We start from the raw sequence: 27147 nt of genomic DNA, 5'->3' as shown, positions 1-27147 counted from the left end.
AATATTGGCCCTATCAGGGGCTGCACTGTAAATGAAACTGTACATTTTGCACCATATTTTGATCTCTGGCTACTCCGGGTGCTGAAACCCTCCTAACCATTATAGTATAACAATGAGTGTGGAAAATGGTCACCCTTTAGCCTTTTTCTGGACCATACGATTTGGGTGACATTTGCAGAAATCACTTCACCAAAACCCTCTAACCATTATCTAAGCACAACCTTTCCCTTCCCACTCTCCTAGCCTGCCCTTTCCACTTACCCTCTGCCCCATTCCAAGCCAGGTCTTCAATTTAATTCCACATCTGTGGCCCGCTTGAAATATTACCCCCAGAAATGAGATCCGTGACTCTGAATACAGAGTGTGGAGCACCAGGGGAGAGACAGGGGGTACATGGCCTGATCCTTGGCCAACAGGTACATCTCTGCACTGGGAAGGCTATCTCTGCCTGGACACCCCCCCCCCCCCCCCCCCCCCCCAAACCTCCTCCTCTTCCAGTGGCAGGGCTAAATATTTGCCCTCTTCCTCTTGGTTATCTAGGTCTAGAAATGTCCACCCTGCTTCCTCCCCCTAGACCCCCAATAGGGGTGCGGTAGGAAGGAATTCAGTTGGCACGGCCAGCGAGGCAGGCTGCCAAAGCCACGGCGACAAAAACTTTCCTCTCACTCTGGAGGTCATGAAAGTTCACCAACCAGTTCGGGGCGCCACACGCACAAAACGGGAGGGAAGCGCTGTCAACTGGTCTTTATTCGTCCCAATGACTTGGAGAAAGGACACCTCAGAACTCTAAGAGAGGTCTCCCCGGACGACGTCCAGTTAGTCTTGCATATTCATGATCTATCACTCTCTCTGCTCTCTCTCTCATGTGGTGGGTTTTTAATTGCTATAATTCAGAGTGAAGAGCTAGCTGGAGGGAACCACAGACAGACAGACAGACGTGTCCCTCCAGGGGTGATGGGGGTGGACTGCCAACAACATCAGACTCAACCTCACGACAACTACTAACAACTGCCCTCATCATCACATACTGTCCTACAGCTAAACGTTCCTGTGAACTTATCTGCTCTAGGCTACCATTTGATCTACCAAAGAGCTACTTAGCCACAGAGCAACAGGACAGGAGTGACACAGCAACCAGCACTGCCTTTCTGTGGCCAATCCAATCAAACCTGCAATATGGCACACCTGTCCTGCAGATAAATGACACTATTCCGCCAAAATCTTGTCTATACCATATCAAAGCACATTTGACGATCATCACAATAACATGACTAACGTATATCATCTCAAACTAAATCCACAGGCCTATACCACAAAGAACGGAGTAACTTAGCCCATTGGTATGTTATTTACTAATGTTGTAAACTGGCTGTTGTTTTTACAGTTTTTTTAATCGCTTTAGTTACATTTTCACAAGTATAAGGTTAATTATCAGAACTCTTAGACAAAACTCAAAACAGATCATCAAACAGGCAGTTGTTTCAAACTCAAATCACATTTCAACTGACTAAGTGCAACACACAAAATCATACTGTCACTTTTTCACCAATCTTAATTGGTGTTTCATCTAAAAAGTTTACATACACTCAATTAGTATTTGGTAGCATTTACATAAAATTATTTAACTTGGGTCAAACGTTTCAGGTAGCCTTCCACAAGCTTCCCACAATAAGTTGGGTGAATTTTGGCCCACTCCTCCTGACAGAGCTGGTGTAACTGAGTCAGGTTTGTAGGCCTTCTTGCTCACACACGCTTTTTCAGTTCTGCCCACAAATTGTCTATGGGATTGAGGTTAGGGCTTTGTGATGGCCACTCCAATACCTTGACTTTGTTGTCCTTAAGCCATTTTGCCACAACTTGTGGAAGTATGCTTGGGGTCATTGTCCATTTGGAAGACCCATTTGCGACCAAGCTTTAACTTCCGGACTGATGTCTTGAGATGTTGTTTCAATATATCCACATAATTTTCCCCCCTCATGATGCCATCTATTTTGTGAAGTGCACCAGTCCCTCCTGCAGCAAAGCACCCCCACAACATGATGCTGCCACACCCGTGCTTCACGGTTGGGATGGTGTTCTTCGGCTTGCAAGCCTCCCCCTTTTTCCTCCAAACATAACGATGGTCATTATGGTCAAACGGTTCTATTTTTGTTTCATCAGCCCAGAGGACATTTCTCCAAAAAGTACGATCTTTGTCCCCATGTGCAGTTGAATACCGTAGTCTGGCTTCTTTATGGCGGATTTGGAGCAGTGGCTTCTTCCTTGGTGAGTGGGCTTTCGGGTTATGTTGCTATGGGACGTGTTTTACTGTGGATATAGATTATTTTGTACTTGTTTCCTCCAGTATCTTCACAAGGTCCTTTGCTGTTGTTCTGGGATTGATTTGCACTTTTTGCACCAAAGTATGTTCATCTCTAGGAGACAGAACGCGTCTCCTTCCTGAGCGGTATAACGGCTGCGTGGTCCAATGGTGTTTATACTTGCGTACTATTGTTTGTACAGATGAACGTGGTACCTTTAGGCATTTGGAAATTGCTCCCAAGGATGAACCAGACTTGTGGATGTCAACAATTTTTTTGTACTCAAATGATGTCAATTAGCCTATCAGAAGCTTATAAAGTCATTACATAATTTTCTGGAATTTTTCAAGCTGCTTAAAGGCACAGTCAACTTAATGTAAACTTCTGACCCACTGAAATGGTGATACAGTGAAATAATCTGTCTGTAAACAATTGTTGGAAAAATGACTTGTGTCATGCACAAATTAGATGTCCTAACCAACTTGCCAAAACTATAGTTTGTTAACAAGAAATGTGTGGTGTGTAAAGTATGTGCCTTTCACAATGCAATGCTCCCATTACTTTTGATATGATTCTCTTCTCTTTTGTTATAATACATTTGCTATTATGTGGCTCTTCATACTCTACCTGCATACAGGTTCAAAATAGCCCATTTGGACACTTAACGCCTAAATTGGAAAGCTGTGTCTGTACAGTAACATGCTATACATGTCAGAGCTCTGGCTCTGCGCTTCATAGTGCTTTTTTCCATTATGTTTTTAAAGGAACTCAACTTACTCCTGAAAGTTGTAATGGTAAAATGTACAAGGTGCAATTTCGAAATTGGGTAGTGCATCATCAGTTATCTGCACCACATGACAAAATGATTAGAATTGCAGGAAATAAGGGAGGGGGGGGGGGGGGGGGGGCTGTTCTTAATTGATGATCACTTAAACATTTGCTAAACCTATAGATTTGACATGTATACATACTGGTTTGTCTACTACAGATTTTGAGAACTACAATAGATAATAGAAATGTATGTTTCTAAAGTAGGTGGCATGGTAGCCTAGTGGTTAGAGCATTGGACTAGTAACTGAAAGGTTGCAAGTTCATATCCCTGAGCTGACAAGGTACAAATCTGTCGTTCTGTTCCTAGGCCGTCATTGAAAATAAGAATTTAGTCTTAACTGACTTGCCTAGTTAAAAAAAAAACATAAATAGTGTGATATGTACTATGATGACTAATGATTTTACGTCACAGTAAATTTGGAAAAAATCTGACATTGATGTATTCAAATCAAAGTGTATTGGTCGCATGCACAGATTAGCATATTACACCAGGTGCAGCAAAATGCTTGTGTTTCTAGCTCACACTTAACCCTAATTGCTCCAGAAGTGATGTACAATGGTGACCCTGGCCGTGACCCCACTCCCTGTGGGTATCTCAGGGGGAGTTGGGATATGCAAAAAACACATTTCCATTACAGACTGTGTAACAGGACAAATATCAGCACCCCCCAAATTATTATTATATCTATTATTATTTACATAGCAGATACTTTAATCCAAAGTGGCAACAGTCAACATATTTTGGTATGTGACCCCAGTGGGAATTGAACCCACAACTCTAGTGTTGCTAATGTCATACTCTTATGACCTGAGCCGCATACAGGACCACTACAATACATGTGTAAAATACAATACTGTAAAGTACAATACACGATTACAATACAGGTGGAAGATGTATGATCGTTATCCCCATAAGCGTACCACCCTCCTTCAGGGCATCGGCGAGGCATGAAATAACATCAACCCAGTCCTATGTCAGGCTTGGATTCACCATACCGAAAGGTTTTTCCCCAAGTGCATGAATAATAAGGATATTTACTGCGATTTCGATGACAACCTATGGCCAAATGCTCAAGACAGGCGTGATGCAAACTAGTACCTGTTAAACATGATGTTTATGTCATTTATTTAATTTGTTACATTGTGAAAGATGTCTTTAATGATCACACCGTTGATCACACATGGGATATAAATTATGGAAATTTGATGTTCAGTCAATTTTAATCGTAGTGCAAGTGTATTGCCTAATGTGAAAACAGTGTAATGTACTGTAATTTACAGTACTGTAGCATCTACATTCAAATAGCAATTTTCAAACGTATCAAAAAAATAATTATATTGGATTAACTGGTTGTTAAGATAACTAAATTGTGTTTTGATGATTAAACCAATGTACTCATTATATTTCACAGTAAACTTCTATTTTGGATCAATGGTTGTGAGGTGAAAGACGTCTGCAAACAAAATGAATGCACAACGAAAGGTTTTGAATGTAAGACTGGCTGCGTATCGAGTGTTACCAGGTTGGGCTATTGTTCTAAGAGTTTTTAAAATGCAACACATACTTAAGAAAATAATATCTAAATGATAAATACTGTAGTAGGGGCTGGATTGTGCTAATACATTGACACTGGAGCAGAGAAGATGTTGACAGGGAGGACATTGCAAATTGTGACCATAGGGCTTTTTTAGGCCGATGGCATTGGGGGGAGAGATGAAGATAGGAGAGTGTGTGCTCGCATGAGTGCGTATGTGTGTGTGTGTGCTTGCCTCTGTGTGCATGCATGTCGGTGTTTGTGCGTGTGTGTGGTGTGTGTGTGGGGTGTCCGTGGAGGGAGATTGCCTGTGGAGCCGAGCATGTGGGTGCCCACCCACTCAGCAGCTCGCGGCCCTCGTCACTTCGCATCAATCCACAGCCCCTCGATAAAAATAGGACAGCCGTCCTTAAGCTACGTGGTACTGTGGAGAGCGGCATGGGCTGACTTTGGGCCTCTCTGGCTCAGATGAGACGCCAGCCACGTTGTCATGTCTCCTTTTCTCTCAAACATATACACTGTTCCATAGCATCTCAATCTCTCTTGACCTTGTCTTCAGTTACAGCACACAAACAACCACAAGTGTATTACCTATAGAACACATAGAACACAACAGTTGCAACAACAAACTTGTGTAACCAGTCTACCCCAGTGACCTCTCCAAACCAAACCAGACCACAACACTTGCTACTCCCAATTTCCAATAAAAATGTGTGTGTGTGTGTGTGTGTGGAGTGGACTAGGCCCTTGCATGTTTAATTTAAACTTCGCTCACATCAATGTCAGGATCTGGCTACATGTATATAGGCCATGAGGATGTTGTACATGGCAGCTTCCCCATGGCAGCACAGAAGCTTCACACTTCATTATTACAAGACCAGCGACGTGTGAAATCATTATAGAGAAGCAGGGAGGTAGGGAGGGAAGATACGGGGCAACTGATACCCCAAACACAGTGAGGCCTCTCTGGATGCAGGGTGAGACCATCCCCTTGGAAACCTTCCTTAATGTATTCAACAGCTGGAGGGCGTTACTTGTCTCACTATCAACAGAGAATAGTACTAGTTAGTGTGACTGGAAGCATCAACTAGTGATCAGGAAACATTGTCCAGAGTCAGGGATACATTTAGATGCACAACAATCTTTCAGCATATCCAGGTGATGGTCATGCATGTGAGATAAGATATATAAAAAAATAGCCAAATATAAACTTTTTTAGGCAGTAGAACTGGAGAAAAAATATACTTGACTAAAAAATCAGACTATGTCTTATACTCCCACCCAGTGGTGAAAAGTAGAGAACCACATCTGTGTCCACGTCACCTGAGTCAGGGCGGGGGAGTCTCTCGAATCTCATAGAATAGCATGATAAAATCTCATGAACATTTTATTATAGGGGTGTGTTAACTATGTCGTTTGATTTGCGGATATAATTTAAATGTATTAATTGGTCACATAATCTCGCATGAAGTTTTTTAAAGAATTCTAACGTCTATGAACGAATGAATAACATTTCAAATGGATTATGTAGTTGATTAATTATCCCTCCTTAAATGCAATAATGTAAATTATTAATTATTTCCTGGCAATCACTAAAACAGTGTACGAGGCAGCAACCATATTCTGCTAAAGTTTTATCTAGCAGGCAATACACGCGGATCGTCGTAGGGTGTGGAAGACCCCGAACGGCCAAGATGGCGGCGTCCATGGCAGATGCCGGGGAGTTTGAGAAGTGGCTGAATGATCGACTAGACTCCTTGGAAGTGGACCAGGAGGTGTATGGAGCTTATATTTTAGGAATACTTCAAGAGGAGGAGAGTGACGAAGAGAAGGAGGACGCACTGCTAGGAATTCTATCTGCATTTCTGGTAAATATAGGCGGCAGACATGCCATGCTTGCGCCGCGGTAAGTTAGTCAATAGCTGGCTATCGTGCTCAATGGTTACAAGTGGGTGTTAACTACGCTATCTAACAACTGAGTGACTACAATCGATCTGTTCCCATATAACTAACTGGTAACAACGTTAGCGACGTGTCAATCTACCATTAGCCATATTTGGAGATCGGGGTTAGGCGAATCAAACCTGAAGTTGTCCAGACCCTTTCTATTATTAGCCAGTTATCCCGTGTTGAGACTTCGGTGGAACTCTCCAGACAAACATATGGTTATGACATACAGCAGGGTGGCCATGCCTCGAGAGCTACTGGGTACCAACCCATTTGCAGGATTTCGTTTTCACTAATCAGCTGCTCGTCAGGTTCAGTTGAATCAAGTTTGTTAGATCAGGGTTGGAGAAAGCCTACATGCTCAGTAGGCTACTCCAAAATGTGGCAACACCTGACATAGCACATTATACTAACTGATGATTCACTGACACGACGTCCTTCCCACTTGCTCTCAAAGGAGAAAGGGGTAACTGCAGCTCAATGTGGCGTGTGGGAGTCTCGAAAGAATAGTGGCCCTATTTCAGCATTGTGGATGAATGCGCGTGAGCGCCACATCTATTTCTATGGGCACAAGCACTGTTCATGACACAAACTGTTCACCCCTCTTGTTGAGAGAACATTTGGAAGGTTGAATGTTTATTTCCATAAATTCTACACATTTTGTCATGACGTGCAGAGAATATTTGACCTTTTTAAAGCTCATTGTCTTGCAATTCTATACATTTTGCCATGTCTAATGTGTGTTCATTTAATATTTGAGTGACTCAAACGTTACATTTATTGGCTAAATACAAAAACGTTAGCTGACATGGGCTAGTACAGGTATTCCCAAACTGGGGTGTACGCACAATGCCGTCAGTGATACGCCAAATAAAAATGTGATTAAGGTAAAAAAATATATATCACAGTTGTTGGTAGTTTACATACACCTTAGCCAAATACATTTAAACTCAGTTTTTCACAATTCCTGACATTTAATCCTAGTAAACATTTCCGGTTTTAGGTCAGTTAGGATCACCACTTTATTATACGAATGTGAAATGTCAGAATAGTATAGTTATTTAAGCTTTTATTTCTTTCATCACATTCCCAGTGGGTCAGAAGTTTCCATACACTCAATTAGGTTTTGGTAGCATTGCCTTTAAATTGTTTAACTTGGGTCAAACGTTTTGTGCAGCCTTCCACAAGCTTCCCACAAAAAGTTGGGTGAATTTTGGCCCATTCCTCCTGACAGAGCTGATGTAACTGAGTCAGGTTTGTAGGCCTCCTTGCTCACACACACCTTTTCAGTTCTGCCCAATAATGTTCTATGGGATTGAGGGCAGGGCTTTGTGACGGCCACTCCAATACCTTGGCTTCGTTGTCCTTAAGCCATTTTGCCACAACTTTGGAAGTATGCTTGGGGTCATTGTCCATTTGGAAGACCCATTTGCGACCAAGCTTTAAATTCCTGACTGATGTATTGATGTTGCTTCAATATAGCCACATCATTTTCCCCCCTCATGATGCCATCTATTTTGTGAAGTGCACCAGTCCCTTGTGCAGAAAAGCACCCCCACAACATGATGCTGCCACCCCCGTGCTTCACGGTTGGGATGGTGTTCTTCGGCTTGCAAGCCTCCCACTTTTTCCTCCAAACATAACGATGGTCATTATCGACAGTTCTATTTTTGTTTAATCAGACCACAGGACATTTCTCAAAAAGTACGATCTTTGTCCCCATGTGCAGTTGCAAACCGTAGTCTGGCTTTTTTATAGCGGTTTTGGAGCAGTGGCTTCTTCCTTGGTGAGTGGCCTTTAGGGTTATGTCGACATTGGACTCGTTTTACTGTGGATATAGATACTTTTGTACCTGTTTCCTCCAGCATCTTCACAAGATCCTTTGCTGTTGTTCTGGGATTGATTTGCACTTTTCGCACCAAATAATGTTCATCTCTAGGAGACAGAACGCATCTTCTTCCTGAGCGGTATGACAGCTGCGTGGTGCCATGGTGTTTATACTTGCGTACTATTGTTTGTACAGATGAACGTGGTACCTTTCAGGAGTTTGGAAATTTTCCCAAGGATGAACCAGACTTGTGGAGGTCTACAATTTTTTTCTGAGGTCTTGGCTGATTTCTTTTGATTTTCCCATGATATCAAGCAAAGAGGCACTGAGTTTGAAGGTAGACCTTGAAATGCATCCACAGCTATGCCTCCAATTGACACAAATTATGTCAATTAGCCTATCAGACGCTTCTAAAGCCATGACATAATTGTCTGGAATTTTCCAAGCTGTTTAAAGGCACAGTCAACTTAGTGTATGTAAACTTCTGACCCACTGGAATTGTGATAGTGAGTTATAAGTGAAATAATCTGTCTGTAAACAATTGTTGGAAAAATGACTTGTGTCATGCACAAAGTAGATGTCCTAACTGACTTGCCAAAACTATAGTTTGTTAACAAGAAATTTGTGGAGTGGTTGAAAAATGAGTTTTAATGACTCCAACCTAAGTGTATGTAAACCTCCCACTTCCACTTTGTGTGTGTGTATATATTTACACACACACACACACACTACTGTTCAAAAGTTTGTGGTCACTTAGAAATGTCCTTGCTTTTAAAAGAAAGGAAAAAAAAAAAAGTCCATTAAAATAACATCAAATTGATCAGAAATACAGTGTAGACATTAATGTTGTAAATGACTATTGTAGCTGGAAACTGCTGCTTTTTTATGGAATGTACAGCTATGTAGATAGAGACCTGTTATCAGCAACCATCACTCCTGTGTTCCAATGGCACGCTGTGTTAGGTAATCCAAGTTGATTATTTTAAACGGTTAATTGATCATTAGAAAACACTTTTGCAATTATGAAAACTGTTCTGATTTTAAAGAAGCAATAAAGCTGGCCTTCTTTACACTAGTTGAGTATCTGGAGCATTAGCGTTTGTGGGTTCGATTACAGACTCAAAACGTCCAGACACAAATAACTTTCTTCTGAAACTCATCAGTCTATTCTTGTTCTGAGAAATGAAGGCTATTCCATGCGAGAAATTGCCAAGAAACTGAAGATCTCGTACAACGATGTGTGCTACTCCCTTTCAGAACAGCGTAAACTGTCTCTAACCAGAACAGAAAGAGGAGTGGAGTTGCCTTTTCACTGTTGACCTTGAGGCTGGTGTTTTGCGGGTACAATTTAACGACGCTGCCCGTTGAGGACCTTTGAGGCGTCTGTTTTTCAAACTAGACACTAATGTACTTGTCCTTTTGCTCAGTTGTGCACCGGGGCCTCCCTATCCTCTTTCTATTCTGGTTAGAGTCGGTTTGCGCAGTTCTGTGAAGGGAGTAGTACACAGCGTTGTACGAGATCTTCAGTTTCTTGGCAATTTCTCGCATGGAATAGCCTTAATATCTCAGAACAAGAATAGACTGACGAGTTTCAGAGGAAAGTTATTTGTGTCTGGAAATTTTGAGCCTGTAATCAAACCCACAAATGCTGATAGTCTAAAGAAGGCCAGTTTTATTGCTTCTTTAATCAGAACAACAGTTTTCAGCTGTGCTAACATAATTGCAAAAGGGTTTTCTAATAATCAATTATCCTTTTAAAATGATAAACTTGAGTTCGCTAACACAACGTGGCATTGGAACACAGGAGTGATGGTTGCTGATAATGGGCCTCTGTAAGCCTTTGTAGATATTCCATAACAAATCAGCCGTTTCCAGCTACAATAGTCATTTACAACATTAACAATGTCTACACTATTTCTGACCAATTGGATGTTATTTTAATGGACAAAAAATGTGCTTTTCTTTCAAAAACAAGGACATTTCTTATTCGGAAGATAAAAGCTCTATAAATATTATTTCGTGGTGCCCCGACTTTCTAGTTAATTTACATGATTAACTCGATCAGGTAATATTAATTACAGAGAAAGGATTTTCTAGAATAGCATGTCATATCACTTAATCCGGCATAGCCAAAGACACGACAATTGTAAGCCTGCCACACACACACACACACGTTAAACATAAGAATGAGTGTGAGTTTGCCACAAACCGGCTAGTGGGAAGTGACAAAGAGATCTTATTGGACCAGGGCACAAATAATATAATAATAATAATAAATAATTTAGCTTTTTATTTAGCCATCTTACATACACTGCCGTTCAAAAGTTTGGGGTCACTTAAAAGACTTAGTAATATTTTACATCAATAGCAGTCAACATTAATCGTCACCTTATTTCAGTCTCATCTGAAAGTTGTAAATTCTTGTTTATCTTCACGAACCCTGGCTGACAAGTTGAATCAGCAATACAAAATTGGGTTTATTTATTTATTTACTAAATACATAACTAATCACACAGAATTACATATACACAGAATGAATCATACCTTGATTACAAATTATATCATGAAGGAAAACGTCCTTAGCGGAGGGAACAGATATGACAGCTGGTTACACAAAGAAAAGGGGCTGGGTTTGAGTGAAAGAGCGGGAAGACTGAGGAACAAAGGGAGAAGCAATGTCTCTGTCGTAAATACAGTATCTTATGCATTCTAAATACTATTTACTCTGAGCTGCGCCTCGGTAGGTTGGTGGTAGATGGAAGGCCGTGTTGCCCAACAGAGTCCTTTGAAGAATGTCTCATGGTAAATTGGATACGATGTAGTAACGTCGTTGTGTGGTAGATTCTGTTTGTTCTTTCCTAGCCCACGTTTACGGCTGCTGTTGCTAACTCAACAGCTAGGAGGTATCACTTCTGTAGTCAATAAGAGTTCAAAGTTAATACCATTCGCAACCAAAGCTCACGCTGAGGTTGGCTTCGTTCTGTAGTTATTATCTGAACCATTCTGACATCGGACCGTCGTCCTCACATCCTCGGAACAGGAGATTACATTTTCATCAAGGCTTTATATAGTGGAGCAAGAAGGGTGTGTTTTAAAAGTTTTATAATCCATGTCTCTTTACAGGGGTGGGCCACTGATTGAGCAGAGCCCTAACCTTATGAAAACCCCCAAATCTCTCATTTGGAAGCTAAAATTACATTTAATCTCTTCACCAATAATTTTATATTCAAACATTTAAATTGAACAACAATTCCATGTGAATCCGATAACTACAATGTGCAGACTTTTCACTGTAGAGTTTGTCATCCTGTCATTGATGAGAATGTCTCAGAAGACAACCGAACTGACATCATATTCATTAAGTACCACCGCATATGTTCAATTGGTTGGATTACCAGAATATAGTTCATTTCCCCCCACCTTCTGATGTTACCAGAATCTCTATGTTAACCAAGGGATTTACAAATGTCACATCAGTAGGGTAGAGAGAGGAAAAGGGGGGAGAAGAGGTATTTATGACTGTCATAAACCTACCCCCAGGCCAACGTCATGACATAATGATGGCAAAAAACAACATTTGAGAGTGCGCTGACCCTGGTGCTAGAGGGGGTACGCAGCTGGAAGTTGAATGTTTGAAGGGGTACGGGACTATAAAACGTTTGAGAACCACTGGGCTAGTTGATCTGGACATTTCTGACAAGTAATAAATAGCTCTCTAAGGTATGCAATGACTGACATGACAAGAGGAAAACTGATGATGCACTACCCAATTTCAAAATGGAACATTGTACAATCTACTATTACAACTTTCAAGAGTATGTTGAACGCCAGACTGCTGACCCCTCGCGCCCCCCATAGTTTGTGAACCACTGGGTTAGACCATTTGTCCCAATCTGGCCCGGGAGCCCATTCAATCTAGCCTGGCAGGAGGTTTGAGTAAAAAAAAATATATATATATACTTTGGGTTAAACACTCCTGGCCACTCTTGACCATCCATAACTATAAATTATGTATAAATTATAATGGACCTAAACATTTTCAAATAAATGCTATTTTTTTGTATAGGCTGCTATCTTACTTGAAATAAAATCAGTGGAGGGAATGCTCATGTTAGCTACCACCGGCGACACAACCGCGATACAGCTGCCCAGTCGGAAGCACTTTAGGTCGGCAGGCTGGTCGATACAACACCTGTACACTGGTCACCGGCTCATCGACTCGTCATGCAGCCCAATCAGCAACGCAAAATGGTCTTGAGTGGCAACATCTGCCCAATTAGCTGATTCACTTTCCATACACCCACTCCTTTCAAAACACCCACTCGTCCATACTAAAGTTGCCATATTGGGCTGCATCTAACCATATTTGTCTCAAAGTAGTGATGTTCAAATTCACTAATTGCATGTCCATTCTCTACTGTCTTCCATGCACAGGAGGATGAGAAACTTGAAGATGTCTGCAAAGAGATCATTAGTCAGTGGGCTGAGAGCTGTGCCCGGTCGGCAACCAAAAACAAGGAGGATGGTATGAACATAAAAGACAAATGATTCTAGCTGTACTTTCAGACAAGAGCTAATAGCTGGAGCAGCCGTTGTATGAATTATCTGTTGAATTTCCTCCCTCCCTCTCTCTCTGTCTTTAGCTGAGGTACTGGCCATTGCCAATCTGATAGAGAAGCAGGCACAGATTGTGGTGAAACAGAAGGAAGTATCTCAGGAGTCCAGGAAGAGGAAAGAAGCTAAAGAAGCAGTCCTGGCTCAATATGCCAATATCACAGATGATGAAGAATATCCTTGGCTCAATATATTGCACTTATTGTGTGCCCCTACAGTTATGCTTTGCCCCTTGTTAAACCTATACAGCTCTAAATGTCTTAAGTGTTTATTTCTGAAATGTATAATGAAAGCAGTGTTTCCCAAAATGTTAATTTTTATGTGACTGCAATGAGGAGCACTATTTTTCAAGTTTCCTTGACATCAACACTGAAGCTGAAGAGGAGGAGCAGGCTTTTCCCCCCAGTGGTGATAAATGTATCCTGTCAATGCCTCCCATTACTCCTCCTATAACTCCTATTGAGGGAAAATGTACTTACTGTGATATGTGGTTGTCCCACCTAGCTATCTTAAGATGAATGCACTAACTGTGTCACTCTGGATAAGTGTCTGCTAAATGACTAAAATGGAGTGCAAATGTATTGTTTACTGCATTAAGTAATATTTAACCAGTACTATATTTTTAAAGACCACTTATGGCACCGTCAACTTCTTAACCCAGGTAATAGTACATTTTGGTCTGTATATGTAAAGTGCCTTGGAATGAGAGTGCTGATCCAGGATCCGTGTTGCCTATTAAATCTTGATTAAATGTTTTGGGGAAACCTGATCCTAGATCAGCACTCCTACTCTGAGATGCTTTAGGAATAGGGATGTTGGTTTTGCTGTGAAACTCCTTTACTGGTCGCCTCAGCCCTGTTTAAGAACACCAACGTGGAGGAGGTTTTGAGCAGGAAGAAACAGCAGAGGGACCAGGCTAAGGAAGACTCGCATAAGAAGAAAGAGACGGACAAGATGCAGCGTGAGAAGGATAAACTAGCCAGGCAGGACAGGAAGGACAAGGAGAAGAAACGCACACAGAAAGGGGAACGCAAAAGATGAGAAACAAATGACACCTTGGGACATTGTCACATTAAATGTTTTGTTACTGGATAAAAAAAACTGAAATCAACATCTATTTTTACCTATCCCTTATTTTCCACCCTTATGATTGTAACATGACATTGTAACAAGAACTTGTCTGGACATTGTTTTAACCAATTACCATTTTACTTTTCTATTGGTTTCAGTCATCAAGCTTTATCTAAAACTGGGAAACAGTCCATCTATCTACAATGTGTTCTTTCTCAACTGTGATTAAAGTAAATCAGTGACTCTATGAAAAGCCAACATTAATAGTCTATCTCTACTTGCTCTGATCAACCTGCACAAGCTCTTGCCTGTATCTTTCATCCTACCATGTTGATACTAAAGAGGTGGATGTTTCTGTATCATTGCCTCCTTTTCAATATGCCTCTACTAATAGGGAGACTGTCTCTGAAAATGAATAGTCATTCAATAGATGTAGCATGCAAGCCTTCACTCTAAAATGTTTGCCCAGTTTAAGTAATAATTTTCCAAGATAAATGTTTTTAAATGGCATTCAAATGTTCTGCAATTACTATATTGTAGTAAAATAAAGGGGAAGTGCTCTATGGGATCTTAACTCACTCAAAGATTGAGCCAATGTGTTGCAAATGCTTTTCCTCTTTGGAGATGGATTCACTCAAGGCATTGTCATATTAAATACATTCAGTTTGTCACCCCAGTCTTCATGTACTGTCTATGCACTCTCTTGTATTAGAATCAGAACAGCGTGGTGGTTGATACTGTATACCTCGATTATATCATGTACAATGTTTGCAGAATGGCAATGGGGTTCATTTTCAACATTTTTTGAATAAATAAATGCCATTTTAAAGAGCTTTATTGTTTTTTGAATTAATAAAACAAACGATTATCGTGAAACATACCATTTCAAACAGGAACATTAAAAATACAGGGGTTTGAACATGTTTGCCACCTGTCTTACGAGTGTGTATTATGTCATTGATAGTATGTGTCCATCAAACTTAATTCTTATGTTTTGAAATGAGCTTTAATGCAGCTTGATTAACATTCAGAGAACTAAATTCAAAATAAGAATAACATAAGATTTAATTAACATCAATGCATGACCAGTCCAAATTTCTAACCTACTGAGTAAGTAAAAACAATACACTGACTATGTTGCTTTTCAGGTAAACCGAGGAAACGCAATGCTTCAAGTTGACGATTGATTGGTATGTTAACATGGAATATGACAGAAAAGTGGTTCCCATTGCCATATCCACTCAACTTAAGAGGAGGCAATGATCACTTATCCACAATTATTGGTTGTTAAGAAGCATATTAGAGAACTGAATGTCAAATCACATTCAAATAAATAAGTAAAACAATCAGGAAAACATTCAAATGACTGCCATGTTTTAATAATTATAAATAGTGTCTTTAAATAATATTCGGCCTTTCCAAGATTCCCATTATTTTCGATGACCCTAATCACAAAATGTGGTGATTTTGAAGATAAATTAAGCCTTAACACATTTCATATTATGAATTCCCCTAGCCCAAGAGCAACTATCAATCAAATTGTACATTTGTGGCCACTAAGGTCAATTAAACTCATTTTCCTTGCAATGACTGCAAGTACCCTAGCTCTAAGGTAGTTGACAATACTGATGAATGTAATACTGTATATTCTACAGTTATCACCACCAACATATCTGATCAGGCTCTGCTCTCTCTCATGTTCCTAATAGAAGCTCGTTAGCAGGGAATTACTGGGGCTGAAGGGATTTTGGGGATTCTCAATTCAACAGCATAATAGAATTGTACTGCCATTTAAAATAAATGCACCCCTGGTTATCCCATTACATTGCTCTGAACCACCTGCTTTAGGATAGATTTTAAATAAGACTGATAATCTCAAAAAATAATTAATTTCCTCTATTTGCTCAAACTGAGCCTACATACAAGAATTCCTTTTGTTCTGTCTAATGATGTGATCAAAATTTCATCTGGCCTAATGCTCCTCACTGGTCTTGCTCTCAGCAACATCTATAGCATGAACGTGAGTGAGTGTCACATGTGAACCATAGGGTGGCTCAGTGGCATCAGAACTGGATAAGTGTTCTCCCTGGGCTGGTCTCCTCAGAGGTGCTCTGCTCATCCAGCTTGTCCGTGTTGGACTTGGGTAGGGTCATCTGTAGGGCACACCACAGGGCAGTGCGGGACTTCCTTGTGGTCAAACACAGACCCCTCAGTGCTGTAGCAAGTAGCAGTATATCTAGCAGGAATACAGGCAAAAAAATAAGACAGCAGTTGTGTAAAGTAATTAAGTAAAGTAATACTTGAATGTACTACTTAAGTAGTTTTTTGGGGTATCTGTACTTTATTATTTATATTTTTTACAACTTTTACTTCACTACATTCCTAAAAAAAATTATGTACTTTTTACTCCATATATTTTCCCTGACACCCAAAAGTACTCGTAACATTTTTAATGCTTAGCAGGACAGGACAATTGTCTAATTCACACTTATCAAGAGAACATCCCTGGTCATCCCTACTGCCTCTGATCTGGCAGAAAACACATGCTTCCTTGGTAAATGAAGTCTGAGTGTTGGAGCATGCCCCTGGCTATCTATTTTTAAAAAAATGGTGCCTTCTGGTTTGCTTAATATAAAGAATTTGAAAGGATTTATCCTTTTCCTTTTGATACTTATGTATATTTAAAAGAAAATACTTTTTAGACTTTTAGGATTTTACTGGGCGACTTACACTTTTACTTTAGTCATTTTCTATTAAGGTATCTTTACTTTTACTCAAGTATGACAATTGGGTATTTTTTCCACCACTGGTTTTTAGGCCTCATCATCAGAGCTGACAAATGCTGCTCATCCCAAACACGAAAAGGCAAATGTAGAAGACAAGCTCTGTTATTTGCTCTTTCAAGGAAATAAAATATAAAAGGCTCAACAGAATAAAAAATGGCAGCCATATTTCCAGAATAAATCTAAAACAAAATTAGAAGACAATGCACAGACAAATGCTTGGGGATTTAGTTGTTTAGAACTAGCTGCGGCTCATTAATGACTTAGTGTTGAGTTACCTCTGTCCTCTCTGAAATGTGTGCTGGCCTGTCTCTGACGGTTTGAAGTGTTGACAAATTCCTCCTTGCGTCTGGCCTGGGTAATGTAAATAGCCTCGAGGTGTCTGTCCAGCGCTGAACAAATATTGGCATGGAGGGGGAAGCTACGCAGACGCTCCATTTTACCCAGAAGGCTCACCACCTATGATATAAGAGGAAAATAAATTCCATAAAAAATTATTCAACTGCATTTTGAAACACTTGCAGAACTTGATGGGTGTTCATCTAGCCTACAGCAACTGCTATTCATGTATTGGTCTTAATCTACTCTTCTATCAACACTCATGCCAATTTGTATGGAATTAGCCATCACCCAATCCTAAAATTCCAAAGTGGACATTTAACCTCCTAGAGTCGATTCACGCACCGGTGCGTCAATCTAAGTAACATCATTTAAAAAAAATCTCCATTAAAATCCGTCAGTTTAACTTAGAGATGTCTGCATTGGGTGCGTCTCTTTCTACCACATCTGTCGATGTCGCACTTCGGCATCTGCGTTTGGCCTACAAACTAATGCGGCCCCAAGTGTCATGGGACTCGTCTGTAGGTAACTGGTTATACAAAATTTATGGACATATGATGGTAGTTTTGCGCCTACCCAAAAAATGGGTTAAATATGTGTTAAAAATATATACAGTTGATGTCGGAAGTTTACATACACCTTAGCCAAATACATTTAAACTCAGTTTTTCACAATTCCTGACATTTAATCATAGTAAAAATTCCCTGTTTTTAGGTCAGTTAGGATCACCATTTTATTTTAAGAATGTGAAATGTCAGAATAAAAGTAGAGAAAATGATTTATTTCAGATTTAATTTTCATCACATTCCCAGTGGGTCAGTTACACTCAATTAATATTTGGTAGCATTGCCGTTAGATTGTTTAAATTGGGTCAAACGTTTCAGGTAGCCTTCCACAAGCTTCCCACAATAAGTTGGGTGAATTTTGGACCATTCCTCCTGACAGCTGGTGCAACTGAATCCGGAATGTAGGCCTCCTTGCTCGCACACGCCTTTTCAGTTCTGCCTACAAATTGTCGATAGGTTTGAGGTCAGAGCTTTGTGATGGCCACTCCAATACCTTGACTTTGTTGTCCTTAAGCCATTTTGCCACAACTTTGGAAGTATTCCTGACTGATGTCTTGAGATTTTGCTTCAATATATCCACATAATTTTCCCTCTTCATGATGCCATCTATTTTGTGAAGTGCACCAGTCCCTCCTGCAGCAAAGCACCCCCACAACATGATGCTGCCATCCCCGTGCTTCACGGTTGGGATGGTGTTCTTCGGCTTGCAAGCCTCCCACTTTTTCCTCCAAACATAACGATGGTCATTATGGCCAAACAGTTATATTTTTGTTTCATCAGACCAGAGGACATTTACCCAAAAAGTACGATCTTTGTCCCCATGTGCAGTTGAATACCGTAGTCAGGCTTCTTTATGGCGGATTTGGAGCAGTGGCTTCTTCCTTGCTGAGCGGCCTTTTAGGTTATGTTGATATAGGACTCGTTTTACTGTGGCTATAGATACTTTTGGACCTGTTTCCTCCAGCATCTTCACAAGGTCCTTTGCTGTTGTTCTGGGATTGATTTGCACTTTTTGCACCAAAGTACGTTCTTCTCTAGGAGACAAAACGCGTCTCCTTCCAGATGCACTGAGTTTGAAGGCAGGCCTTGAAATACATCCACAGGTACACCTCCAATTGACTCAAATTATGTTAATTAGCCTATCAGAAGCTTCTAAAGCCATGACATAGTTTTATGGAATTTTCCAAGCTGTTTAAAGGCACAGTCAACTTGGTGTATGTAAACATCTGACCCACTGGAATTGTGATAGTAAGTTATAAGTGAAACAATCTGTCTGTAAACAATTGTTGGAAAAATGACTTGTGTCATGCACAAAGTAGATGTCCTAACTGACTTGCCAAAACTATAGTTTGTTAACAAGAAATTTGTGGAGTGGTTGAAAAATTAGTTTTAATGACTCCAACCTAAATGTATGTCAACTTCCGACTTCAACTCTATATATATTTTCCAAGCTTTCTTATATCTCCTAGATATAGGACAAACACTTCAAAACCCTGTTTCTTAAAATTTATTTTTTGCCATTTACAGTGCATTCGGGAAGTATTCAGACCCCTTGACCCCCATTTTGCTTTGTTAAAGCCTTATTCTAAAATGGATTAAATTGCTTTTCCCCCCCTCATCAATCTACGCAATACTCCATAATGCCAAAGCATGAAAAGGTTTTTAAAATGTTAGCAAATTTCTAAATAAAATAAAAAGTTAAAATATAACATTTACATAAATATTCAAACCCTTTACTCAGTCCTTGTTGAAGCACCTTTGGCAGCGATTACAGCCTTGAGTCTTCTTGGGTATGACACTACAAGCTTGGTACACCTGTATTTGGGGAGTTCTTCTCTGCAGATCATCTCAAGCTCTGTCAGGTTGGATGGGCAGCGTTGCTGCACAGCTATTTTCAGGTCTCTCCAGAGATGTTCGATCGGATTCAAGTCCAGGCTCTGGCCGTGCCACTCAAGGACATTCAGAGACTTGTCCCGAAGCCACTCCTGCGTTGTCTTGGCTGTGTGCTTAGGGTTGTTGTCCTGTTGGAAGGTGAACCTTTGCCCCAGTCGGAGGTCCTGAGCACTCTGGAGCAAGTTTTTATCAAGGATCTCTCTGTACCTTGCTACATTCATCTTTCCCTCAATCCTGACTAGTCTACCAGTCCCCACAGCTGAAAAACATCCCCACAGCATGATGCTGCCTTTACGCCCTGATCTGTTTTACCTGTCTTTGTGTTTGTCTCCATCCCCCTCCAGGTGTCGCCGCGCTTCCCTATTATCCCCTGTGTATTTATACTTGTATTCTCTGTCTGTTTGTTGCCAGTTGGTCTTATATGTTTTTCATGTCAACCAGCGTGTTTTCCCGTACTCCTGCTTTTGACCCTTGCCTGTCCTGACTCTAAGCCCGCCTGCCCCTGACCCTGCCTGCCGACCTGTACCTCTGCCTCCCTCTGGATTACCAACCTTTGCCTGCCTTGACCTGTCTACTGCTTGCCTCTGTTGGAACATTAAACATTGTTACTTCGACAGTCTGCATCTGGGTCTTACCTTGATTCGTGATACTGCCAACACCATACATCACCATAGGGATGGTGCCAGATTTCCTCCAGAAGTGACGCTTGGCATTCAGGTCAAAGAGTTCAATATTGGTTTCATTAGGCAAGAGAATCTTGTTTCTAATGGTCTAAGAGTCCTTTAGGTGCCTTAAGGCAAACTCCAAGCGGGCTGTCATGTGGATTTTACTGAGGAGTGGCTTCCGTCTGGCCACTCTACCATTAAGGCCTGATTGCTGGAGTGCTGCAGAGATGGTTGTCCTTCTGGAAGGTTCTTCCATCTCCACAGAGGAACTCTGGAGCTTTGTCAGCGTGACCATCGGGTTCTTGGTTACCTCCCTGACCAAGCCCTTCTCCCCCGATTGCTCAGTTTGGCCGGGGGGCCAGCTCTAGGAAGAGTCTTGGTAGTTCCAAACTTCTTCCATATAAGAATGATGGAGGCCGCTGTGTTTTGGGGGACCTTTAATGCTGCTGAAATGTTTTGGTACCCTTCCCCAGATCTGTGCCTCGACACAAGGGTCTGAATACTTATGTAAATAAGGTATTCATGTTTTTTATTTTTAATAAATTTGCAAACATTTCTGAAAATCTGCTTCCGCTTTGTCATTATGGGGTATTGTGTATAGATTGATGAGGGAACATTTTTTTCCCAATCAATTTTAATAAGGCTGTAATGTAACAAAATGTGGAAAAAGTCAATGGATCTGAATTCTTTACGAATTTACTGTATGAATGTGTTATTCAATGCGTTTCTATAGTAGTAAAGGCCAAATTCAATATTTTATCAAATCTTTAAAAATATAGATTTTGATACCTAAAGGAGTCCTAAAATTCTAAATCAAATAGCTAAATGATCCATAGCATGACCATCTTAAAACAATTCCATATGTCAGCTTAGAATCCCCCCCCCAGGCTTAGACTTTTAAGAATGAATATTTCTCACCTTGGCTTGTTCTCGGATCTGGTCCACGATGAGACGGTCCACTCTGGAAGGGTTAGGTGGGATTTTGGGGAGGGCACTGCTGGTCACCACAGAAATCCGCTTTCCAGGATAACTCTTGGTAAGGACGTCCTCGGTCTAAAACACATAATATAAAAAAAACACTTAATGCCAACCAATCGAACTATACATTTTAATCCTAGTTTGGGAGTCATTCTTACCAAGTATTGTATTGCAGCATAATCAGATAAATAATAAGGATTTCAAGATGATCACAAGAAACAAAAATATTCCCACTAAATGAAGCACTCATTTTTATTGCTCACCTTCTTTCTCTCCTTCTCCAGGACTCTCCACTGCTCATAGCACTCCTCCAGGTGGAAGTGAAGCTGGCTCATGGGTCCTCCACGGTTCCTCATTATCCTCGGGGAGCGGAGGCCTCCCATCATCCCTGGGTAGGGGTTCTCTCCACTGGAGCCCATCATGTCATTGAGGTAAGGGTTGAAAGCTGCAAACTCCCCGTCTGGCAGCAGGTCACACAGGTCCATGGGGGGGATGGAACCGCCGTAGGGGAAGGAGGATCTGGAGTTGAAGCTGGCAGAGTTCAAAGACATGTGGCAGGAGTTCTGTCTGGGGTCATTCATAGCCTGATACATGCAAGGCAGAAAGGCTGGGTTCTTTCCTGCGTTGACAGTGCCGTTTCCTCCGCCGAATCTCTGAGAGCCATACATGCTGCCGAGTAGGTCGAGGTAAGGGTTCTGCAGGAGCCCCTGCTTCTTGTCCACATCTCCTGTCATGTGAGTGCTGGTCTGGGGCCTTGTCTTCCCATCCAAGCACTGAGTCGGGGAGCAGCCATCAGCCACCAGCCCAGCCATGTGCATCCTGCTCTTGTCCAGCTGCATCTCAAAGTCACTGTCGCTGGCTCCCCTCCTCAGCCCGCCCATGCCCATCCTGACCTGGTTCTGTCCTGCCCTGCTGCTGTGGAGGCTGGGCCCGTCCCCCTGACTGTAGTCCTGGATGCACGGTGGTGGTCCTCTCTGCATCTGGTGGGAGTGCTGAGGTACAAACTCAGACACAGAGTGGGACAGCATCTTGGACGGCCGAGAGGAAAAACAGTTTCCCATTGGCTGCTGATGCTGCTGCTTGAGTTTGTTCTGCAATGGGTTCTGCTGGCTATAATGGTACTGGTTCAGACTCAGGCCCGTAGAGAGGGGATTGCTTCCTTTCTGGACAGCCATCTTGTTTTGGTGAGAAATTGTAGGATTGAAAGACGCTGAGAGTGATTTAGTTTTTTGGAAATACTCAACGTGTTGTGGACCAAATCCAGATAAGTCTTTGGAATCAAAGTCACTCTGTAGCAGCTCTTTGCTCTTCATTCCTCCATCCGTCTCCCTCTGCATGGCTCCATACTCCCCTCCTAGTTCCTTCTTAAACTGCATGGCTTGAGTGCTTTGCCCAGGCATCCTTGTGTTGGAGAAGTTCCTCTGTTCGGCCATGATGTTGTCATACTGCATCTGCACACTCTGCCGTTTCTGGGGCTCCCTACCACATGCGTTGTCCTGCTCACCCACCATCAGAGTCTGGATGTTGCTGGCCAGCTTGTTGACCTCTTGCATGGTGTACTGCTTGGTCCTTCTGGGCTTGGCGCTGATCTGGCCTGGGAACTCTTCATAGTAGTGGTCAAAGCACTGGCTATTAATCTTGCTCTGGGGGCAGAAGGAGGGTGCAAAAGCATCCATGTGGTCAGAAAGAGCGTTCCCAGACCCACAGAACCCTCCAACCTTCTCAGCTGTGTTGTACTCGTGTTTACTCGGCCTCGTGTTTGAACGGTAGGCGTTCCCCACGTTGGGCAGTGGAAGCCCCGGCGGCTTCGGCAGCTCTTGGGTCTGTAGAGAGTATCTAGTGTCCATGTCTCCATTGCAGGAAGAGAGGAGCCACTGCTGGTCACTGGTATCAAAGCCGTTGAAATGCTGGTAGAACTCTTCGGAACCTCTGTTCATTGGCTGCCCTTGTGCTTTGCTGAAAGACTCAGGGTAAACATGGTTCGGCAGAAAGTTGGACTGCACTTTGGACTCTGATTGGAAGTACTGCTGGCAATCGTCGCTCATTGACTTGGGAGACCAGACAGATTTCAGTTGGGATAATGTCCTGAAAGGAGAGTTGAGAAGTTAAAGGTTAAATACGTTTTTTTTTAAAAACATAATTGAAAGTCTCAAAGTCATTACTGGCAAACATTGCGGTTAACATTTTCAATTCCCATTAATTTGTCTCCCAATACTAAGAAATTAGCTCATATCACTGAAGACAAAAAAATACCCTCCTAATGAATAACTTACTCTTCAGTATAGTAACTGTCCATTTGATCAGCCTCCTCCAAGATATTTGACACCAGCCCATAGAGATCAGCTTCACTTCCACAATCATTTCCATCTGGGAGATTCCTTGGAGATTTAAAACATAAGCATTTCAAAACACATGAAAAAGAAGACCATTTACATTTCACATGGAGTGGGACATATAGAGGTTATTAGAAGTTCAACTTAATTTCAAATGGACAGTGTATTCATGAACACCTTGTGTCTTCAAATCACATATGAAACGTTCTCTATGATTTCAGTACAATAAAATTATAATAAACAAAAATATAAACGCAACATGCAACAATTTCAAAGATTTTACTGAGCTACAGTTCATATAAGGAAATCAGTCAATTTAAATAAATTCCTTAGACCCTAAACTATGAATATTCACATGACTGGAATTACAGATATGCATCTGTTAGTCACAGATGGGAGTGGATCAGAAAACCAGTCTGTATATGGTGTGACCACCATTTGCCTCATGCAGCTCGACACATCTCCTTCGCATAGAGTTGATCAGGCTGTTGAGTGTGGCCTGTGGAATGTTGTCCAATTACTCTTCAATGGCTGTGCGAAGTTTCTGGATATTGGCAGGAACTGGAAGACACTATCATACACATTTATCCAGAGCATCCCAAACATGCTCAATGGGTGACATGTCTGGTGAATATGCAGGCCATGGAAGAACTGGGACATTTCCAGCTTCCAGGAATTGAGTACGGATCCTTGCAATATGGGGCCGTGCATTATCATGCTGAAACCTGAGGTGATGGCGGTGAATGAATGGCACGAAAATGGATCTCGTCTTGGTATCTCTTTGCATTCAAATTGCCATTGATAAAATATAATTTTGTTTTTTGTCTGTAGCTAATGCCTGCCCATACCATAACCCAGTGGTGTAAAGTCCTTAAGTAAAAATACTTTAAAGTACTACTTAAGTCGTTTTGGGGGGTATCTGTACTTTAAAATTAATATTTTGACTACTTTTACTACTATTTCTAAAGACAATGTTGTAGTTTTTACTCCATACATTTTTCCTGACACCCAAAAGTACTTGTTACATTTTGAATGCTTAGCAGGACAGAGCATGGTCCAATTCACACACTTAAGAGGACATCCCTGGTCATCCCTACTACCTCTGATCTGGCGGACTCACTAAACACAAATACTTTGTTTGTAAATGATGTCTGAGTGTTTGAGTGCGCTCCTGGCTATCTGTAAATAAATAAAAAACACGAAAATTGTGCCTACTGGTTTGCTTAATATAAGTAATTAGAAATGATTCATACTTCTACTTTTGATGCTTAAATACATTTACTTTTGATACTTAAGTATACTTAAAATCAAATACTTTTAGACTTTTACTCAAGTAGTATTTTACTGGGTGACTTTCACTTTTACTTGAGTCATTTTCTATTAAGGTAGCTTTACTTTGACTAAAGTATGACAATTGGGTACTTTTTCCACCACTGCCACCATGGGGCACTGTGTTCACAACATTGACATCAGCAAACCGCTCGCCCACACAACGCCATACATGTGGTCTGCGGTTGTGAGGCCGGTTGGAGGTACTGCCAAATTCTCTAAAACGACAGAGATGGCGTATGGTAGAGAAATGAACATTAAATTCTCTGGCAACGGGTGCTCGGGTGGACATTCCTGCAGTCATCATGGCTAATTGCACGCTCCCTCAAAACTTGAGACACCTGTGGCATTGTGTTTCTCCTGGCAAAGGAGAAATGCTCACTAACAGGGATGTAAACAAATTTGTGCCCAAAAAGATTTTTGTGCATATGGACATTTTCTGGGGTCTTTTATTTCAGCTCATGAAACATGGAACCTACACTTTACTTTATATTTTTGTTCAGTATAAATTAAGACTTGGTCTTCCTTTTCCCAATACATTCTTCAGACTGTCAATGTTAAATACTGGTATGACAAAACACAGTATGGACCAGGTCAGTATACAATTCTGAGAATTGCATTTGAATAGATTGATGAGGGGAAAAAAATTCCCAATCAATTTGAATAAGGCTGTAATGTAACAAAATGTGGAAAAAGTCAAAGGATAAATGCTCACTAACAGGGATATAAACAAGTAGTTAGTTTAGGTACCTGCTTTGAACATTGTTTTGGGTGCAATTAATGAGTTGGTATGGATCATCCTGTGCAGACCAGGGTGTGTAGGACATGGGAGGTTCTTCTAACAATGAGAATTCGGGTAAGGGGATGTACGGCTGCAAGAGTCTTTCATTGTCCGCAGTTCCACAGGTCTGTGATACAATAAAAAAGGAAATTCATGAACCCTAGTGAAAACGTCAGCCAGTCACTGGTGAGATATAGCATTCTGATTCTGTTTTGCCTACAATAGACAATTCATACCAATTCATACCTAAAACACTAGCTACTTAATATAAACCATTAATAAACATACCACTTGAATTATTTATCACCTATAGCCTACATTGTAATGAACTGCAATCTAGAAAAGTAAAACACTTCTTTTGAATGTCTCACCTGATGCTTATTTGAGGAAAAGAATGAGTCTGAACCTGATGATGCACTCTGGAATCGATCAAACGCCATTCTCACTCCTCTTGAACTTGCACTTATTCTATTCTTCACTGCATTATTAAACTAAACATTACAAAGATATTCATACAAACATTCAACAGAACAATAGAGTTTCATTGACTAGCTATCTTGATTATTAGATATACAGCTAGCAGGGTAATAACATATTGTATTGCACAATGCTAACTTGGCCCAAGTCAAATTGTAATTAATTGTACGTTAGTTAGCAACAGTAAGTTTGCGGACGTTAACTAGCTAAGTTAGTTACAAAGATAGAAAGAAGGATGCTCAGCAGGTGTCTAGCTAGCTAAACCCAAAACACTAAAAAAAAACAACTTTTATGAGTTCAATCAACAACGTATTCTGAAAAACACAGTAATAACAGACGGTTTGACTTTTGTCCTAAGTTAGCTTTCGTGTCCCTTGTCTCCCTCAGTCACACGATTTATGTCTAACTAAATTTAGTTAGCCAACTGGGCTAGCTAGCTAGCTACTTACCTCCATAAATTATTTTGTAAACAACGTTTCTGTAGGGAATTTCCCCAGCTGAAATGTTCACGATTTAAAAGTATAACTTTTCAAAAAAATGAATTAAATCAAACGGACTTTAAACAATGACAGGAGAAATCACTGTACATTGCGGCTAGCTACAGAAGTATTGATCTCGAGCTTGCCAGTTGCTCTTCTCGCTTTTGTAAAGTAGCGTCACGAGCAAGACCTTCACAACAACCCCCGCGAATAAAATGCTCTTCTTTTATCACTAACTGTCTCAAAGGTGATGATTGGTCCATAAGAAGCTTTTTCACCCAATGGGTTCAAATAAGAATTGTACACATAAAGGGCATAGCAACCAATCATTTTAATCAAATTAAAAGATGGGGGAATCCTATTTTACTATCAATGAGGGACTATATCATGAGGCTTTT

The 27147-nt window shown here is 41.0% G+C and overlaps 2 protein-coding genes across 4 annotated transcripts; one reads left to right on the top strand and one right to left on the bottom strand.

Moving 5' to 3' along the window:
- Positions 1–6292: 6292 nt before the first annotated feature.
- LOC110538206 (coiled-coil domain-containing protein 43) lies at positions 6293–14955 on the top strand. The gene is made up of 5 exons (XM_021624863.2): positions 6293–6534; positions 12876–12966; positions 13085–13229; positions 13426–13472; positions 13909–14955. The coding sequence occupies exons 1-5, from the start codon at positions 6361–6363 to the stop codon at positions 14094–14096; spliced, it is 645 nt and encodes a 214-aa protein (XP_021480538.2). The 5' UTR covers positions 6293–6360; the 3' UTR covers positions 14097–14955.
- LOC110538205 (meiosis-specific coiled-coil domain-containing protein MEIOC) lies at positions 14944–26951 on the bottom strand. Of its 3 annotated transcripts, none has more exons than XM_021624862.2 (8): positions 26720–26951; positions 26165–26284; positions 25763–25920; positions 23624–23728; positions 21614–23435; positions 21291–21425; positions 17188–17368; positions 14944–16362 (listed from the first exon to the last, which is right to left on the bottom strand). In XM_021624862.2, the coding sequence occupies exons 1-8, from the start codon at positions 26723–26725 to the stop codon at positions 16190–16192; spliced, it is 2700 nt and encodes an 899-aa protein (XP_021480537.2). In that variant the 5' UTR covers positions 26726–26951; the 3' UTR covers positions 14944–16189. The 3 variants fall into 3 exon arrangements, with proteins under 3 accessions (XP_021480537.2, XP_036794156.1, XP_036794157.1); XM_036938261.1 differs by having other exon boundaries at positions 26165–26271; XM_036938262.1 differs by lacking the exon at positions 26165–26284.
- Positions 26952–27147: the final 196 nt, after the last annotated feature.

The sequence above is a fragment of the Oncorhynchus mykiss genome, chromosome 12 (genome assembly GCF_013265735.2).
Source record: "Oncorhynchus mykiss isolate Arlee chromosome 12, USDA_OmykA_1.1, whole genome shotgun sequence".
NCBI lineage: Eukaryota > Metazoa > Chordata > Actinopteri > Salmoniformes > Salmonidae > Oncorhynchus > Oncorhynchus mykiss.
Note: the sequence above shows the minus strand (reverse complement) of the source record. Positions and strands in the feature narration are given on the sequence as shown.